At 44.3% G+C, this 20267-nt stretch overlaps 1 protein-coding gene across 1 annotated transcript in view; it reads left to right on the forward strand.

The window, feature by feature from the left end:
* LOC306881360 (dihydropyrimidine dehydrogenase [NADP(+)]) overlaps positions 1 to 20267 on the forward strand; it is a 170053-nt gene that overhangs the window by 80337 nt on the left and 69449 nt on the right. Inside the window, exons 14-15 of the mRNA XM_079435424.1 lie at positions 3298 to 3462; positions 14133 to 14201. Coding sequence (XP_079291550.1) covers positions 3298 to 3462; positions 14133 to 14201 — 234 coding nt within the window. The remainder of the gene's footprint in view (positions 1 to 3297; positions 3463 to 14132; positions 14202 to 20267) is intronic.

The raw sequence follows: 20267 nt of genomic DNA on the forward strand, positions 1-20267 counted from the left end.
TCCAAATGTTTTTTCCTGAAAGAAAGATACATTTCTGGGTTTCCAAAAACAGTGAGGGAGAGTAAAATAATTTCATTTTTTGATGAAGTATTCCTCTAATATGAGTAATATCACAAATATTTAGATGTCCTTAATGAAGTCAAGAGCTACTTTAATAAGAGTATACAAAACATCTTTACACTGTTTTTTTCTGCTAAATGTTGGTTTTATACAGGCCTTGGAAAATGTCTCATACAAGCAGCATTCATCTGGGTTTTAATGACTGAGATCTTTCCTTGTTGTTGTACGTTCTCATCATTGTGTCCTTAGTGCTGTTCAATGACTTCCTGCATTAATGACACTCAGTTATACCATTGAAATCTGCTCTGAAATGTGTGTTGAGTGTATATATTTTCATTAGTGATTTGTGACACACGATCTGTGATGTTCAGATACTGTACTACTTTCACAAAGCAATTAATATTTGTGTGCGATTTTTCTGGTAGTACATGAATCAAAAACAATGTAACGGTTGTTGTAAGAAACCCATATGCACAATATATGACTGCACCTAAGACGAGTATCTGATTATATAGTCAGTATATATATCAGTATGAGTGTGGCCATCTACGTTTTTCAGCTATTGAAAAAGCTCCTCAGAAAGCTCGATATATACAGTATTTGTTGATGTGAAGTTACAAAGGGACATTTATCCTCACTAAACAAACACAAATTCCCTTCACTTTACAGAATCGAAAGCCCAGACAGCTGAACTCAGTGAAAAGCAGAGAGGAACCACTCTGTAAAATGTGAATATATCAATTCGTGAAGTGGCCATGACTTCTGAAAGTTTTGAAAGATGGTGATTTAAGGCCACAGCCAGTATACTAGACGTATAGACTTTTTCAATTAAAAAAAAAAAGGACTTGAAAGTAAAGGTCATTTTTCCGGAACATCCATGCAATATGAATGGATCGATTTATAAAAGCCTGCTCTGACTACAAAAAGTAAATAACATAGACAAGCATTAAATTTAAAGCTTTATTTTGTCCATTCATTGCCATTAAGGTTTGAAAACATAAGCTTTACAAGCAGATGGAAAAGCAGTTAAGCACGTCATTACCAACAAGGCCATTTAGCTATTTACCACGCCACATCCTGTACTTCCAAGAATTTGCTTACATAAACCAGAAGCCAGCGGTTGTGTAAGGTGTAATTGTTTTGCAATCTCCAGTTACGGTCACTCATCCCTTGATCTGCGGCAGACCTGAGCTCAAACGCAAGGACACAGCAAAAATAATAGCAGAGGGAACGGATTCTGCACCCTCCCTCACAGGAGTGTCAACATAATGACGGCTATAGCCGTAGAGATAATTGTGGCCGAATGCTTTCCTGTGTCAGCTTAAAAAAATAGCTGGACTGTTTAAATGGCAGGCAGACTAATATTTAACCAGAGATTTTCTTTGAGGAGAACGAGAAAGAGGAAGCGGGGGTTGGCAGCTCGTCGGGACGGCATAACCGCGCCGTCTGTAATTACCCTGAATATGCCTCCAGGCTGGCCTATCAGAGGCTTCCTCGGTCGCTCGAGTGTGGCGCATGACATTTGATCACTCTCTTATCATGTGTGTTCCTTTTGGGAGAGGTGCTGGCTTAAAAGAGGATTACTGGGCTGTGCCTGGTCTGATAACCCTCTCAGTTTGTCGAACACCACACACGCGGCCACGGCTAACCACTGACCTCATCTCTGACTAAAGAAGTGTGTGAATTCAACCCAGGCTAATGTTTGACAGGTTAACGCATGCTAATGGAATCAGAGAACCAGAGATTATTTACTTACCACTGGATATCCTTCACACGCATTACCTTAAAGAGGGTACTCAAGCTGAAAGTGTAAATGTAGGTGGAGATGTGGGTAATGTGAGTATATGTACTTGGTAATCGCAGCGTTTTCTACTCTCTTATTACCACCATGCATCTCAAACACCTCCAGACAATTTGTCCACACGTCTCCTTTATCAGCAATGCAGCTACGCTTAGTTTCTAACTTAAGCAATGTATATCATTTCTGTGAAGACACTCGAGGTATTAGCTTTGAAGGCAGATGTTGTGTTGAAATGGAAGCTACAAACCACAGGCAACAAAATCACTGGTAGATTTAACGCTCTCGTGTTTGGAGGCGTTTCACGTAGGCGTTTATGATCAGAAGATGCTCCAGTTTCACTACAAATCATATGTGTTTCATTGTAATAAAGATGGTTTTCTCTTCCTATGCTTCAAAAGGAAACTTACAGTAGGCACGGTAACAGATTGTGCTGTAGTTATTTTCAGAAGCTCACATGCGGCTACAGATTTTTTTTATTTGTTTTATTAAGGTTCTATTTTGGAGGCAGAAAAAGATATTTGTATAAATCGTTGTGACAGATATCAATTTACATAAATTCACATGCACAGAAATCCACAGAGAAAAATAAATTACACAATGTATTTTCTAGGGCTGTCAAAGTTAACTTGAGATATTAATTAAATATGGTTAACAGAATCATTTAAAAAATATTTACCAAATTTCATATTAATACTTATTCATTCTGTTATTAGAAGTCATGACATTACAAATTGTAACGACATCTTTAGTTTAATATATATATATATATATATATAATGTATAACAATTAGCTAGTACAAGATTAAAGTCAATTCTGTAATTTAGGAAATGTTTATATCATGTTTAATATTCTAACACAGGGGGTCTTTATACATGACATTATATAGCTGCCTTAAATTTTTTCTGTTTTTGTAAAGTGCCTTGAAAAGCAGTCTTTAAAGATGCTACAGTATATAAAAATAAATGTAAGGGTCCCGAGTATTGAAATGTTTGAATGTACTTGTCTAACCCCAATGTTAAGAAAAATTAAGTTTTGTTTGGTCATGTGTTATCTTGCCGCTGGTGCCCCTATATAAAATGTTGCACGTGTCAGCCCTGGTTATCTTAATTGTTTAAAATTGTGTGGCTCCTAATTAACACATGCAAATGAATCCGAATTGCTCTTACTAATGGGCCATGCTCTTATCAATTCATTTATCATAGTTTTCTCTTAATTGTGAAAAAAGACTGTGCTTGATTGATGCTTATATCATGAATATATAGCAAGCATTTGTGGAATTTAACAATTTGATAAAGAAAGCACAGATATGTGTGTAAAGGTTCTAAAGGAAAAATGCATTCAGGCTCCAAGTCTGATCTAGCAAATGCGGTTGGTGTGCTTTCTCAGCGCTAATTGCAGTTTAGTGAACAGTGACAAAAGTTTCTCTCTCCTGCAGGATTTGGTGACCAATGTGTCACCGCGAATCGTGCGTGGGACTACCTCAGGTCACATTTTCGGTCCTGGCCAGGGCTCGTTCCTCAACATCGAGCTCATTAGTGAAAAAACAGCCGCCTACTGGTGCAAGAGCGTGGCCGAACTCAAAGCCGACTTCCCCAAAAATGTGAGTTCACTTTCAGCTTTATCTCTTTAGCTATGTCTTTATCTCATCTCTATCTCTCCCTATCTTTTACTCTTATTCCTACAGAAGTTTTTTCATAATGTGATTCATTACTTTGTTTCTCACTTTTTGTGGCTGGGGAGCCTGTCAGTGTTTTATCAACAGCCATAATTCTCCATAATAGAGGTGCCATCTTTTTCCCTCGTTTTCTGTCCCTCAGTAATTTGAGTCGCTTTTGCTCTGTGCATGTTAACTGCTCCACGGGTAATTGTGTAATAGAATCTCACTAATAGAAGATTTTCCAAGGCCTTCATTCTCTTCTCCTCACTCCTCTCAGTCGCTCTGCAGGCAGATGACAATAGCTTTTTGTAGTGTTCTTTTCATCGCAATCAGCCATCTCTTTTCTCTCTAATCATTTGCAATGAGACAGCCCGTTTGAGCACAAAATAACTTCCTCAACTTTTGTTGTCTGCCTGCTTTACTCAAGGGTGAAATTAATTTTGAATTACAGGGTGTAATTATGAAGCACAACGTCACTTTTCACTCTAACCCCTTGAATCCCTTCTTCACAGAGATGTGTCTCTGGGTTTATTTTTTTCAGACTGGCATTTACCTCAATGTCTACATAGGCAGCTATATTCTTAGGCTACATCCAAACCTAAATTGAACGTCATATTGCCCTATTTAGGTAGTAACTCTGCATGCCACACAAATTGGCTTTTTTTCTTTTTTGAAGTTAGAGTTTGAATTTAGCATGTTCCCTTCCAGGAACGTCGAGCTGCGTCGGAGACGCTATGGGAACGCTCTCAGCGTCATTCCGCTCTGAACATCCTATGTCATCAGTCCAATAGAAGGGCGACGCGTCACGGGCGGGGTGACGTCACGACCAGGAAGTATATAAGCACGTGCGGCGGCGCCCGCGTTAGCTTTCTGTCATTCAGCAAGCGCTCTGTATGTTGTCAGTCCTATTCTCTGTTTGTGAGTCTTATTTAGTGTTGTCTGTCCTTTTTGAAGCTAGACATGCCTAAAAGCAAGACCAAGACAGGGGGCGATTCCAGATCGCGCTTCAGATTGTGTGTTACTCCTTGCCCACGCTACATTACTGGGGAGGACACACATAATCTGTGCGTGGTCTGCCTGGGTGCGGAGCATGCGGCAGCGGCTCTCGAGGGAGCCGACTGCCCGCATTGTGAGCGGCTCTCGCTGCGCACACTCCGCACCCGGAGGGCTCTCTTCGAGGAGAGAGCCTTTGTGAGCGTCCCACGCGGTGCTGGCCCCGCTTTTGCCGAGGCAGAGCGGCGGCTGCACTCGTGGGGCTCACAGGCTGATCTGGCTGGCGAGGGTGAGACGGGCATGTCCCTATCTCCCCCCGTATCCGCCAGATCTGGTGTCCCGTCTCTCGAGGAAGCAGTTCCTTCCTCCCGAGATGAGGACTCGACGCTTCGTCTCTCTTCCTCCGAGGAGGTTGGGACGGCGAGCGTCGATGAGGGTTCGCCGCCTCCGCCCCAGTATGAGGAGCTTTTAGAGGTGGTTACACGGGCAGTGGCCAAACTAGACATCAGTTGGCCCCCCGAGAAACTTCCTGTGCCGCGCGCTAGTTTACTCGATGAGCGTTTTCTGCGCGCGCGGCAGCCACCTCTGCGTAGGAGCCTCCCGTTTTTCCCCGATCTCCACATCGAGGTGTCGAGATCGTGGGCTAAACCATTCTCGTCCCGCCCGTTCGTCCCCGCGTCTCATTACTACGGTAATGTGCGGGAGCTGGACGTGCGCGGGTACAGAGCGATGCCCCGGGTCGAACAAACGCTCGCGAGCTATCTGTCACCCGCGGGGGCGTCAGCTCTGAAGGCTCCTACCCTGCCCACTAAGCCTCTGCGCACCACATCATCCTTAGTGGGCAGGGGGTATGCGGCAGCAGGTCAGGCCGGTGCGTGTCTGCACACTATGGCAGTGTTACAGGCGTACCAGGCCGAACTGCTGAGAGAGTTAGACGAGGGCGGTGATATTAGGCCAGAAGATATTTCAGAGCTTAGGAGAACCGCTGATCTTGCCCTCCGCGCCACCAAGGAGTCGGCCCGTGCCATCGGCCGCTCCATGGCAGCTATGGTGGCGACGGAGAGGCATTTGTGGCTGACCCTGTCGGAGATAAAGGAGAAAGACAGGGTCTGCCTCATGGACGCCCCGCTTCAGCCTTCTGGTCTGTTTGGCGACTCCGTGAGTTCGGTTGTCAACAGATTCCAGGAGGCTCGCAAGCAGGCGGAGGCGTTTCAGCGGTTTCTCCCCCGCCGCTCTCTAACTCTTGGGGCTGCTGGGCGGGAGCAGTCCCCTCCGCAGACCAGCTCCTCACACAGGGCTGCGCAGAAACAGAGCGTCGCCTCTCGTGCTCCCCCGCGGCGGAGCCGAGGGCAGCGGCGCTCTGTATCGAGGACCTCGAAGCCGAAGGCAGACCTGAGGGATGTCCTGGCGGCCAAGAGGTCCTCGACGAAGAAGTCCTGATGGGCGAGCCCCAGGACTACGGAGGGCGACCCCTACTGGGGTGGAGCGGCTTGCACGGCGGTACACGGTGACCGTCTCCCCTCGGTGCCCTCCGGGGATTTGTCTGTCAACCCTGCAGTTCCAGGGCACAGCAGGTCCCAGCGAGTGTTGCTCTCAGGTTACTCCGCCTGTGACGTTAGCGGGCCTGAGAAACTCGCCCCAGCCGCCAGATTACGCGTCTTGTCCCGGTACGCCGCATCGAGACAGCGGTCTGGCCGCTTCTCTGACACCAGAGGTCAGTCTCGAGAGACTGATTCCCTTAGTAGATCGTTCTGCAGCCTGGCAGCGCCTGCCACACGTATCTCTTTGGGTCCTGCGGACGGTAGAGAGTGGTTACGCCATCCAGTTCGATGGGCCACCTCCGCCGTTCAACGGGGTTTGCGTGACCACGGTCCGCCCCGAGCAGGCTCTGGTCATGGAACAAGAGGTCGGCACTTTGCTGAGGAAGGAAGCCATCGAGTTGGTTCCGCCTCACGAAGTCCACGCCGGCTTCTACAGCCGGTACTTCATTGTTCCAAAGAAGGATGGGGGGCTGAGGCCCATATTGGATTTGCGCGTCCTGAACCGCTCAGTCAGAAAGCTGAAGTTCAAGATGCTCACTATCAGGCAGATTGTGTCTCAAATCAGGTCCGAGGACTGGTTTGTCACGATAGATCTCAAAGATGCCTACTTCCATATATCCATCCTTCCCCTTCACAGGAAGTTCCTGAGGTTCGCTTTCGGGGGCAAAGCGTATCAGTATCGGGTTCTTCCTTTCGGCCTAGCACTCTCACCCCGCACCTTCACCAAGTGTGTGGATGCGGCACTGGTCCCGTTGCGACTGCAGGGCATCCGCATACTCAATTATATCGACGATTGGTTGATTCTCGCTCAATCAGAGCAGTTGGCGGTTCGGCATCGAGATGTCGTTCTCGCCCACATGAAAGAGTTGGGGTTAAGACTAAACGCCAAGAAGAGTGTGCTTTCTCCAGTTCAGAGAACCACTTATCTAGGCGTAGTGTGGGATTCGACCACGATGCAGGCTCGTTTGACCCCTGCTCGGATCGAGTCGATCCGCACGGCAGTCAAGAGAGTGCGAGAAGGCCAGCCATTCACTGTCAAGCAGTTTCAGAGGCTGCTAGGGCTTATGGCAGCAGCGTCCAGCGTGATTCCTTCTGGCCTGCTGTACATGAGGCCCCTACAGTGGTGGCTCAAGAACAGGGGGGTCTCCTTGAGGGGAGACTCGCTCCGCGCTGTCAAAGTGTCACGCCGTGGTGTCCGTGCCTTAGACATGTGGAGAGATCCTCAGTTCTTGGTTCAGGGCCCGGTGCTGGGAGCTCCGTGTCGCCGCGTCTCGCTAGCGACGGACGCATCCCTCACCGGCTGGGGTGCGGTCATGAGTGGCCACCCTGCCCGCGGTCTGTGGAGTGGTTGCCATCTAACGTGGCATATCAACAAGCTAGAGATCCTAGCTGTGTTCCGTGCGCTCAGGCACTTCCTCCCGGACCTAATAGATCAACACGTGCTGGTGCGCACCGACAGCACGACGGTGGTCTATTACATCAACCACCAAGGAGGTCTGTGTTCGCGCCCCTTGTACAAGCTGGCACGCCAGATCCTTGTGTGGTCCCAGGGCAAGCTCAAATCACTGAGAGCTGTGCACATTCCTGGGCATCTCAATGTGGGAGCAGACGTTCTGTCGAGACAGGGGCTGAGGCCCGGGGAATGGATGCTTCACCCAGAGGTGGTGAAGCAGATCTGGAAGGTTTTTGGCCAGGCACAGGTGGACCTCTTCGCCACTCGAGAGTCAGCGCAATGTCCCCTCTGGTTCTCTCTAGCTCCGCCAGCTCCGCTGGGTCTGGACGCTATGGTACAGACGTGGCCGAGGCTGCGTCTGTACGCCTTCCCCCCGATCGCTCTGCTCCCGGGAGTTCTGGCGAGAGTGCGCCGGGACGCGGTCAGCCTACTGTTAGTAGCACCGTTCTGGCCGGGCCGAGTATGGTTCTCGGACCTGATTTCTCTCCTCGACGGCACCCCGTGGCCGGTGCCGATCAGGAGAGATCTCCTCTCACAAGCCGGGGGCGCCATCGTGCACCCCCGGCCGGAGCTATGGAAGCTGTGGGTATGGCCTCTGAGGGGGCGCAACTCATAGCTTCCGGTCTATCAACCGAGGTTGTCGAGACCCTCCTTCAATCCAGAGCTCCCTCCACGAGGAAACTGTACGCCTTGAAGTGGAAGCTTTTCACTTCTTGGTGCGGAGATCGCCAGCTTGACCCAGTCAACTGCCCGGTTGGTACAGTTCTGGAGTTCCTGCAGGCCCGTTTCTCCGCAGGGTTAACCCACTCCACTGTTAAGGTCTACGTGGCAGCTATCTCTTCGTACCACGCCCTTATCGGTGGCCACTCAGTGGGCAGACACCCCCTAGTTACACGTTTCCTCCGCGGTGCGCTGAGGCTGAGGCCTCCGGTACGATCACGGGTCCCCACGTGGGACCTAGCTGTGGTATTACAGGCTCTGAGTAGGGTGCCTTTTGAGCCTATAGAGGAGATAACAGACAGACTCCTCACGATCAAGACCGTCTTCCTGTTGGCCATCACCTCTCTGAGGAGGGTGGGTGACCTTCAGGCCCTATCTTCGGCCCCTTCTCATATTGACTTTGCGCCCGGTTTGGCCAAAGTGTTCCTCTATCCCCGTGCGGGGTATGTACCTAAGGTTCCGACGGTCATACCACAGCCGGTCGTGCTTCAGGCCTTCTGTCCTCCTCCCTTCAGGGAGCCCGACCAGGAAAAGCACCACTGTGTGTGCCCAGTGCGAGCACTGGGTGCATACATCCACAGAGCTGCCCTGTGGAGGAAGTCGGACCAGCTGCTGGTTTGCTTTGGTCCGCCTAAGAGGGGTCTTCCTGCTACGAAGCCCACTCTTAGCAGGTGGATTGTGGATGCTGTCAATACTGCTTACGAGGCCTCTGGGCTTGCCCATCCGTTGGGAGTCAGAGCGCACTCAACTAGAGGTATGGCGGCCTCCAAGGCCCTTTGGGCAGGCGTCTCTGTCCAAGACATCTGCGACGCTGCTGGTTGGTCCACGCCCCTGACATTCGCCAGGTTCTATGACCTCGACATTCGAGCCACTCCAGGCTCCTCTGTTCTCTCGTCCTGACATCAGGCAGGGACTTGTCAGTCTGGCGGCGTGGGCATAGCGTTCCCATAGCGTCTCCGACGCAGCTCGACGTTCCTGGAAGGGAACGAACCAGGTTACGTATGTAACCCAGGTTCCCTGAAGGGAACGAGAGCTGCGTCTCGAAGCCATACTTCCGGCATCCCTGCCAGCGCTTGCTTCATGACATGAAGCTAACGCGGGCGCCGCCGCACGTGCTTATATACTTCCTGGTCGTGACGTCACCCCGCCCGTGACGCGTCGCCCTTCTATTGGACTGATGACATAGGATGTTCAGAGCGGAATGACGCTGAGAGCGTTCCCATAGCGTCTCCGACGCAGCTCTCGTTCCCTTCAGGGAACCTGGGTTACATACGTAACCTGGTTCGTTTTTTAATATTACAGTGGAATAAAGTAAAAAAACAAAAACAATACATATCACAAATATTTTTAGCAAAATAATTAATTAATTACATGCTTTTCAGTACTGAATGAAATATCTGAAGTAACCTATGTGACTGATTTATTTCAGTAGAATAACGTTACAATCATGCAGTAACAAACAAAATGTTGGCAGCTTCAGCAGTAAAATTTTTCTGTTTAATAATGACTTTTGGTAATGACTTTTGACTTTTGGTAATGTTAATGCAAGATTAATCTGAAAATAGATGAACCTCATACAATACAGTTTATGTCACTAGCACTAGTTGTATAACTAACATGTCCCATTAAATAGCTTTAAATGTTTATAAATAAGGCATTTGCATAACGTGTAATTCTAAGTCCAAAAGACACAAACAGCCCAGGTTGTCATCTGTAATTATGACAAGGCATGAACGCACTCTTTGACATTAGCATGTTGCTAAGCTAACAACATGTTTACTCTAGTAAACATTACAATACATAGCACTCACAAATATTGCACAGCATAGTTTTTACCTTAAAGGGATAGTTCACCCAAAAATGAAATTTCTGTCATTAATTACTCACCCTAATGTCGCTCCAAACCTGTAAGACCTTTGTTCATCTTTGTAACACAAATTAAGATATTTTTTATGAAATCCAAGACATTTCTGACCTTGCATAGACAACAATGCAACTGACATGTTCAAGGACCAGAAAGGTCATAAGGACATTGTTAAAATAGTCCATGTGTCACAAATGGTTCAACCATAATGTTATGAAGCTACTACACTGCTCTCTATAAAGGGTCAGAAAGCTCTCAGATTTCATCAAAAATATCTTAATTTGTGTTTCAAAGATGAATGAAGGTCTTATGGGTTTGGGATGACATGAGGGTGAGTAATTAATGACAGAATTCTAATTTTTGGGTCAACTATCCCTTTAAGGTAAAAACTACTTCATCTAACCCTCAACATTTTTGTTGGTGTAAGCCAGTGAATTTGATTCAGTCATATTAAATCTGTGTGACTTTTGTCAAACCAGTTAATTTAGAAATAGCCGCATGAATCATTCTTTTTACGGTGTGAGTAAATTAATCAGTTTTTATTTACACTGAACTACTTCGTGAATTAAATAAGTTTATTTATGGTCAACACTTCTCTCACTTCACCTCGTCCAGCATCTTGGATTTGTGTTTTTCCCTTCTCTCTGCAGTGCATCCCAGAATTGCCTTCTCCAAAGGGAATCACCCTAAATTTGGAATCATATCACAGCAAACAATTTTGGGTGAAATGCGCAGTTTGTCCTGTAAACAATATAGCATATATATAACAAAGAAAAACATCTGGCTGGCACAGAGCCAGAGACACACACGTTTTTAAAGCACTGTGCATTATAACCAATCACATACGATTCTGTTGAGCTTATGAATGCAATGAGTCATCGCTAAAACACGCTGTTTCGTCACCACGCGCGCTGGCTGATTGATTTCTCTGACTAACGTTGATTCTCTCATCAGAAACAACAAAGTGAAGATGTACGAATGTAAGTAAGATATTAATTTCACAGTGTAAACGTCTTTAGAGATTATTATGTTTTTGAGAGTTCTTGAACTCGCTGTACTGAAGTGAAAATGTTCTTTGATAATGTAAACATTCTTTGCTCTCTTTTTGTTCAATGAAAGTGTTGGCTAATTAGTAACTTACAATGTTTTTATTAAATTCATATTAAATATGACACCCATATGTACTTAATTAAAAAGACGGGCTTTTATGCATAGTTAATAGATTACAGTATTAGGCTACTTTGCCCATCACCCATTATAGATCAACTAACATAATCTATAAAGGTGCAAATTTAATTTACTTACACATATTTGAGAATTGAGATATTTCATGATATATTTTGGGGATATATCGAATAATAAATTAAAACTATTTAATAAAACCCCTGCTGAAAAAAACAATAGACACCATTACAAAATTAGTAATGGTTTTACTGGTTATAATGGGACTTGTATTGATTTTAATGGTAACTGTAATTCACCCTGTGGGTCTCTACTGGTAATCGGTTGCCTTTTATTGGTGGCTTGTTAAAACCAATATATCCTAATGGAATATGTCCCAAAACACACTATAGAAAACCATTTTTTTTATGGAATGCTTCATTTTGAAGCATTCACAGCAACACTTCAAATTGTTTGCTGTGATATGATTCCAAATTTAGGGTGATTCCCTTTGGCCCCCCTAAATTTGGAATCAAGAATGCTTCATGCGGCTATTTCTAAATGAACTGGTTTGACAAAAGCCACACAGATTTAATATGACTGAATCAAATTCACTGGCTTACACCAACAAAAATGTTTAGGGTTAGATGAAGTAGAATTAACTCCTTAAAGGGATAGTTCACCCAAAAATGAGAATTCTGTCATTAATTACTCACCCTCATGTCGTCCCGAACCCATAAGACCTTCATTCATCTTTGAAACACAAATTAAGATATTTTTGATGAATTCTGAGAGATTTCTGACCCTTTATAGAGAGCAGTGTAGTAGCTTAAAAGTTGATGGTTTGTAATGTTTGTAATGGTATTTGTAGTGGAAAACATACAAATTTTCTGTGATGGTTTTATTGTTTGTTTGTTTTTTCAGTAGGGACATAAGCCTATATCAGTTATACAGTGTTATTGTGTTATCCCCTCACTTGTGTCCCCTCAAAAATTATGCCCCTGACACTACAATATAAAATTATTTGTCAAATATATGAAACATGATGAAACATTCATTTTAGTTTAGATTGTTATAGATTACTTCTATAGATTGCAGTGATACATGGCATGGTGAAAAATGACTGAATGAATAATATTAAAATAGGTTAAGATGAATTTTTAAATTGTGCCCCCAAAAAGCACAAGTGGCCCCTGTCTGCCACCCCCCCCCCCCCCCCCCCCCCCCTTCAAGGCATCGCAGGAGGATTCATAATTAAAATGCCAACATTTAGCTATGCTCCCTTAAAATCTTTCCTCTGTAGACAGCACACTCAGTTTTGTAATAGAACATCTGTCACGTATCCAGCGAGATAAACATAATCTACACACCGAATAGTTCAGTTAGACTCTCATTGATAATGCTCATCGATTTTGCGCAGGTTTCAGCTATTCAACACGCCCATTATCTCCATTTACTATCTACAATTTCCATTTCCCCCCAATGCTCTTCGTCAGCATGTCGTGACCTGCGCGGGCCACACTCTAGGGAGCGTTGAAGTGTGTGTTCGTCGGAGCTCATCACAGTGTGTGACTGGTTTGTGGTCAGGGGTGATGGGCGCACGCCGCTGGATGAAATGAATACTCAGAGAAGCATAATGAATAACAAAACCACTGCAATAATGTCAAATTGTACCGGCTCATACATTTCAGTCCCACAAACACACTGTCTGCGAAGCTGCGAGCTGCGACCCCGCCCCCTTTTCTTTTTTTAATTTCCTCATATCACCACATGATTGACAGTTTCCACAGCAATGGAGGTCCCTAGAGGGCCAGTGTTGCTAGTGTTGGCGGACGGGCTCAGTTACCTCAGCACAGCGTTATTAAAGCGATAACAGGGTGATTCTTGCTTCTTAGAGACACAGCCTGTCTCTCTCACTCCCTTTTTTCTGTCTGGTTAAAAAAGGGTAGAGCAATGCCATGCATGCACATTCACAGACTTATTTAATTTCAAACTCGAGTTTCTAAATGCTGGATAGCAAAAAGAACGGACTTTTTGTGACAGTATATAACAGATAGACATGTATAGACCGAAATCCGGCCCTCAGTTGTCGTCCTGACACCAATATAACATCAATGCTTTTCTAGCCATGCATTTGTGGAATCTGACGTTATGATAATGTCTTTGTAAAGGTTTCAAAGGAAAAATCCATTCATGCTTCACGTTTTATCAGCAAAAAGAGTTGACTTGCTCTTACAGTATATTACAGATATACAAGTATATACAGAGATATCAGTTATTCTCCAGACACCAATAAAACATTGACGCTGCTTTCAGTATGTGTGGTTGAGTGGAGCTCCCAGGGGTGAGCGGATGAGAGGAGGTGGGGTTAGAGGCGCTACAGGTCCCCCGGTCCCGGCGAGATCCAGGATGGATGGACTCATAAACTTCAACACATGCTTTGGCCGCCAAGCATTTCACCAAGCACCCTCCGTGCCGATTTGTTTCCCTTAAAAGCACCCAGAGAGGAGGAGACACGTGGCGTACATCTCTCCGCTTTATGGTGCGATTACAGTGTCTCCACATACAGAGAGAGTAATACAGCTAAATCCTATCTTGCCACAGAGGAGCTGAATAATGCCGTCAGCATGATGTTTTTATTGTTTTAATAATATGTGCATGCCACTGGGCTTCTACAAACGCACTGAATTATAAAGCAGCACAGTTTAAGGCGGGGTAATAGCTTTTGCTGGGAGCTGGGCTGTTAAAAAATGAAATAAATGCAGGTTGGAAAAAGTGTCGGCTTTAGTGCAAGCACATCAAGTGAAATCGCACTTCATCAGTCATTTTCATTCCCCCTAAGGTTTTTTCTATTCCTCAGACTCTTTTCTTCTTTGTCTAGATTATCATTTCCAGTATTATGTGTGGGTACAACCAAGCTGACTGGACTGTGCTGGCAAAGATGGCTGAGGTAAGCTGCCATTCCTTGTGTGTGTTTGTGTTTGGCAAGTTTGCTCCTTACACATCTCCCAACGTCAGAGATTAACCAGGCTTATTGGAAGCATGAAAAGTAAATGAAACATGAATCTGTGAAATTAGTTAATGTTCTGAAGATCTTGTTCTTCAAGATATCCATTTCATTTACATGTTTGAAAGTCTGTTAATGTGAAGGGTTTTTTCCTCGGCATATCACAAAAAGAAGCATTTTGTTTATCACACGCATTCTCAACACAGTCACATCCATATTCATAGTGTAAAGCCTCATTGGTTCTGTGGAAAGAGGCTTTTACATTAAATTTGCATTAGATACTGTATCATTGGATTTCAGCCTTTCGGGTGACAGAAGCCAACTGTGCTCACAAACTGTGAATGAGAAGTTGTAAAACTTTATAAAATGAATGTTTGCCATAGCCAGAACAAACTCTCTTCCTCTATCATAACCACACTGACCCTGACAGACTAAGTGTGCTTTTCCTTGTCAAATGGCCAAACAAAAGCTTGATAATTCAGCCAAATATGAACATTGTTCATCAATTACCCACGTCATATTGGCATTTCTTGCTTCTGTGGAACACAAAAGGAAAAATGCTGAAGAATGTACTTGCCACTCTTTCACACCATGAAAGTAAATGAGAATCCAGGCTGTGCAAACTGACCATAATATAATTTCTGTCATGTCATCTCTTGGACAGTTTATGGTAGTATACATGGCAATGTTAATGTGTTTGGTCTTGGGACAGTACGATTTTTAATGTTGAATTTGTACTCTTCATTGTCACTTAATTCTTTAGAAATCATTATGTTAAAAACAGTTGCTTATTATTTTTGTGGAAACTGTGATACACATACTGTGTTTTATTGCCCATTTTTGATCAACTTAATGCATCCTTGCTCAATAAAATGATTAATTTCTTCCAAAAATTAAATATAATTTTTGAATAAGAATAAAATAGAACAGAATAGAGCATATGTAATATGTATGTCTTTCTTCACCTTTAACTGAATAGACCTGCAGTCTGCACCTCTAATTTAAAACCACTAGTAACTACATTTACTTTATACTTTATACTACTTTATACTTTATAATACTTTATACTACTTTTTTCTTAAATAACAATGAAGACGGATGAAGAGAAATCATACAGGTTTCAAATAGGATGAGTAATTGACAGTTTTTATTTTTGAGTCAACCATGCCTCTAAACCCCCAATCAGTATTTCACTAATTCTGTCCTAACAAGGTAAGACTGAAGCACTTCTTCCTAAAATTCACAAATGCAGGTGAGCTGCTTGTTTAATGTATACTTGAGGGTTTCTGCAGACTGTTATTGCATTCGACGTAAGTGTGTGTGTGTGTTCTCTGAGGTGTTATAATTCCCACTGGAGCTGTTTTGTTCTGTATGTAAACAACCAGTGCTGATTTAGACAGGACGTACAGTATGTAAATGCGGACAGGACCCTGCCATCACTAACACTTACTGTTGCTGGTGCTCTAATTGAGGTGTCGTACACTCTCGTACCTTCCAGTTTATCTCCTCGATGCCCTCACACTCACACACACAAATGCGCTCAGCGAACACACACACATGTACGTTTACATTGAGAAAACCCAGGAGAAGATTTGGCTCGTGCAGCGAGGAGGATGGTGTGACAGTGAGCTTCAAGACCGATGAGGAAGACATGTTTGTGAGGGAGTTTAGTGGGAAGTTTCGTGTACAATCATGTCAAGTTATTCTACTCTAGAATCGTTATGACAATCTTCTTCCTCCTCAACATGCCTGTGATATAATACACATTACAAAACAACCCACACTATGGCCCTGTTCACATCTGATATTAAGGGCTGTCTATTGAATAATGTATCATGATGTAATAATAATACAGTGTTCCATAAAATAATGATACGAAATGTCTTTCTTTTTAAAGTACTTATAAAATAAAAGACTGTTATGAATCGATTCTTTTTAACAAATCAAGAGCATACAGTGCGATCAGTGGAATTTGATTCCCAAAAAAACGTCTCTTATGAAATTATTATTTTTAATGAGTCAAAAGCATACTGTTCAGTGCAAACAGTATAGTGAAACAAATGAATAAACCTGTGAATCAGATCTTTGAATGAATAGTCTATGGCTTGAATCAGTCTGAAACACTGCTCTGTATTAATGTAGCATTTCTGATTTTATGACCATATACATTACCATTACAAATGTTGGGGTCTGTCGGATATATATATATATTTTTTTTTTTTTTTAAGGAATTAAACATTTTATTCATCAAGGATGCATTACATTGATCAAAAGTATTTTTTAAGATTTACACTGTTAAAAAATATTCAATTTCAAATAAATGCTTTTCTTTGAACTTTCTATTCATCAAAGAATCCTGAAAAAAATGTTTCCACAAAAATATTAAGCAGCATAACGGTTTTCAACATGATTAAAATGTTTTGAGCAGAAAATCAGGATATTTGAATGATTTCTGAAAGATCATGTGACACTGATGACTGGAGGAATGATGCTGAAAACTCATGGATGATGATCATAGGAATAAGTTACATTTAAAATCTAAAAAATTGAATGAAATGGTTATTTTGAGATTTAATACAATTTTCATAATATTACTGCTTTTACAAAAAAAACAAAAACAAAAAAACAAATAAACAGTCTTGGTGAGTATTTTTTGCAAAAACATGTATGTCACTTTCTACATCATTGTATTATTCTGAGTTTTGAATCATTTGACCATCAGCACTGACTGCTTTTAAACACTTGAAACTGATCTTAATACCAGGAGTAAATGGGGTATTTTACTCTGATTTTTACTGGACTCAAGCTTTTAGGCATTAAATCAGAATTTTGATGTGTCATGCTCACTTTTCAAAACATGCTTTGCTTTTATGAATCTTTCAAAGACACAGAAGATATGAGAGCAGATTTTGTGGCGTGGCATATTCTTGCTTTAACTGAGAGAAGGGTCTGAGAAATTTATTAAGAAGTGCACAGTGTTAAAGGGCCCAACAGAATTGTCTATCAAGGGTGCCTTGATGTAGCTATGAGCTGGATTGGCCCGGGTAGTGCGGCTTTGATCACACTGGAGTGGTTAGTTCTTGTCAAAGTTAGTGTCAGGTCTGATCAGTGTTTGTGTTGAGGCCTCTGGCTGTCTAATGGAGTGTATCCAGACATTCTCCACTCACTCTGTCTCACTCACACACACACAGAAACATCATTTTTCGGAGTCCTGCAGATAAGTCACAGCTCAAAGCCTGGGCCATATGTGAAGACCGAAATCATCTAGGCTTACAAATGGAAATCTACTATACATGCAAGTACTTATATTCGTCTCAACGAGCGCAACAGTTGGCTTTTGTTTCCTGTTGAAGTGGGGAGCTTTGATGTGATGCACTTTTTACTATTTCTGTATAAGAGGTCATCAGCTTTGAAGTTTTCTGTTGTATTAGGTACATGAAAGTTCTTTCTTATAACACACAGGTGATGCTCTTGTTTTCGTTTCGCCATTGTTAGGATTCATAAATAGAATTACTTCAATTCTGTCCAATATTTCCGTAAGTCACAGGTGGAAAACGCAGAAAGGGGCTGAATGTTAAGGTGCATTGTGTGTAAATATCATTTGTCCTTGGTTGCGACTCTCCTTGTTGAGTCCACCTGCCTCTGGAAACACAAGAATGGTTCATCAGGGGCTTTATAAATTTGGTTTCAGTGGCCATGCAGCTGCATACAAATCTAAGATCACCACTGAGCAATGGCAAGCATCAGCTGGAGTGGTGAAGAGCTCGTCACTATTGGGCTCAGGAGCGGTGGAAATACATTCTCTGATTAATCACTCACTCTTCACCATCTGGCAGTCTGACAAACGGATCTCGGACTGACGTGAGAATCTGAATCTGACAGAGAGGGCTACCCACATGCCCAACCTTTCACGCATGCATATTGCCAGCTGTAAAGTTTGATGGAGGTGGAATAAGAATAGTGTAGGGCTGTTATTTTCATGGTCATGTAAGTTATAAAACATTGACATACACCCATATATAAATATAAACTGTGTGTGTGGTTTGTGTGTATTTATACTGTATATATACACACACATTTAAAAAGTTCAAAAGGTCACCAAGCAGTTTTTTTTTTTTTTTTAATCCAATTCATTTTGAAAGAATGTAATAGTAAGGATATATTAAATTGATGTTTAATGTTACAAAAAATTATATTTCAAATAAATTCTGTTCATTAAAAAATACTGAAAAAAATATTACATTTCCACAAAAATATTAAACAGAACAACTGTTTTTAACATTAATGAGAAATAAGAAATTTTTGCCATTTTAGAAGCTTTGCCATTACAGGAATAAATTGCACTTAACATTTTAAAAATATTAATTCATAACATTGTTTTTACTATATTTTTGACAAAAATGTAGCCTTGAGCGAATTTTCATAAAAAAAAATCACACTAAATAAATTAAGAAAGAAAGAAAGACAAATACTTTGGGGATGTAGAATGCTTTAATCTGATTGGTTGACCAATTATTTTCAGGAAAACACATGGCTAAAGTAGTTCCAGGCTGGTCTTGACCCTTATTACATGTCCACAACACTTCGACAAATTATTTCAGTTGTTTCAAAGCTCCTTACTCTCACACTTTACCAGGGAGCAAGGAACGAGGGAGCGAGGAGTACTTCAAAACACATTCTTTAATAATCCAGACATTCATGAGACACAGAACACATGGAACAGACGTTCAGAACCGACAGAACACATGGAACAGACGTTCAGGACCGACAAACACTAACAGAAGGACTGGGGCTTTTAAACACAGGATAATTGGGGAAGACGACGAGGCACACCTGGAATCAAATAAACACAATCAACATGAGGAAAAAACTGGGTCACAGGGAACACATGGGGAGCAAAACCCACGAAACAGTCCACAATCCTGACATATCGCCCCCCTCCCAGAAGGTGCGTCCTCGCATCGTAGTAACATCCAAAGGGGGACTAAGGAGGAGGCTCAGGAGGAGGACGGACACCCGGGAGGGGGCCGGCAGACAGAGACCAAGGAGGCGACGAAGGAGGGAGGAGCCAGGGAAGAGACAGGAGGGACCTGGAGCAGGAGGCACACAGCTGGACCCAGGCCACAGCCGTGAAGATGGCCAACGGTGGACCCGACGGTGGGAGGAGCCATGGAGTAGGGATGGCCACCGACTCCAGGGGGCCGACCAATGGCGGCGGAGCAGGTGGTGGAGGAGCCCGGGGCGGAGACGGAGATCCAACGAGCCAGGGGGATGCTGAGGATCTGGGGGGCCAGGGTTGAGCCGAGGGCTCTGGCGACCGAGGCGGAGCCCCGGAGATCCGCAGCGGAGCCGGAGCAACTGAGGACCCAGGTGAAGCTGAAGGGAGGAAGGAGCCCAACGGAGCCGGTGGGACGGAGTGACGAGGCGCAGCCAGAGGAGAGGAATCCTGAGGCGATGGCGGGTTGATGCCCGACCAAGGCGGAGCCGGAGGGACGAGGGAGCCCGGTGGAGCTGGTGGATCGATGGGTGACGGTAGAGGTGAGGGAGCTAGGAGCCGAGGTGGAGCCACTGGGTCTACAGGCCGAGGCGGAGTCCGGGCCTCGGAGGCTGGAGGCGGAGGTGAGGGATACTCCAGCCCCGGCGATGCTGGAGGATGGCAGACCCACGGGGCTCGCACCGTACAGATAGGGAGCTGAGGGCGAGCGGGGGCGCTGCCAGACGACAGCGGTGGAGGAGGCAGGAGAGGATGGGAGGGCGGGCATTTTCGAGGAGCGGGCACAGGAGGGCATTTTCGAGGAGCAGGCACTGGAGGATCGGACACCCCCTCTCTGTCCAGCAGTCCCAGATCTATCTTCAGCTCACCCTCAACTGCTGTGCAGGGGGCGGAGCTCCACTCCGCGCTCACACCGACCATGGCTTGCTCCCTCATGATGGGCACTGTCGCCGGCTCTCGCACCTGGTCTGATGGGTTGGGCTCAACTTCCAGGGCAATCATACGCCCAGTCGCTC

Source organism: Barbus barbus (genome assembly GCF_936440315.1).
Source record: "Barbus barbus genome assembly, chromosome: 15".
Classification (NCBI taxonomy): domain Eukaryota; kingdom Metazoa; phylum Chordata; class Actinopteri; order Cypriniformes; family Cyprinidae; genus Barbus; species Barbus barbus.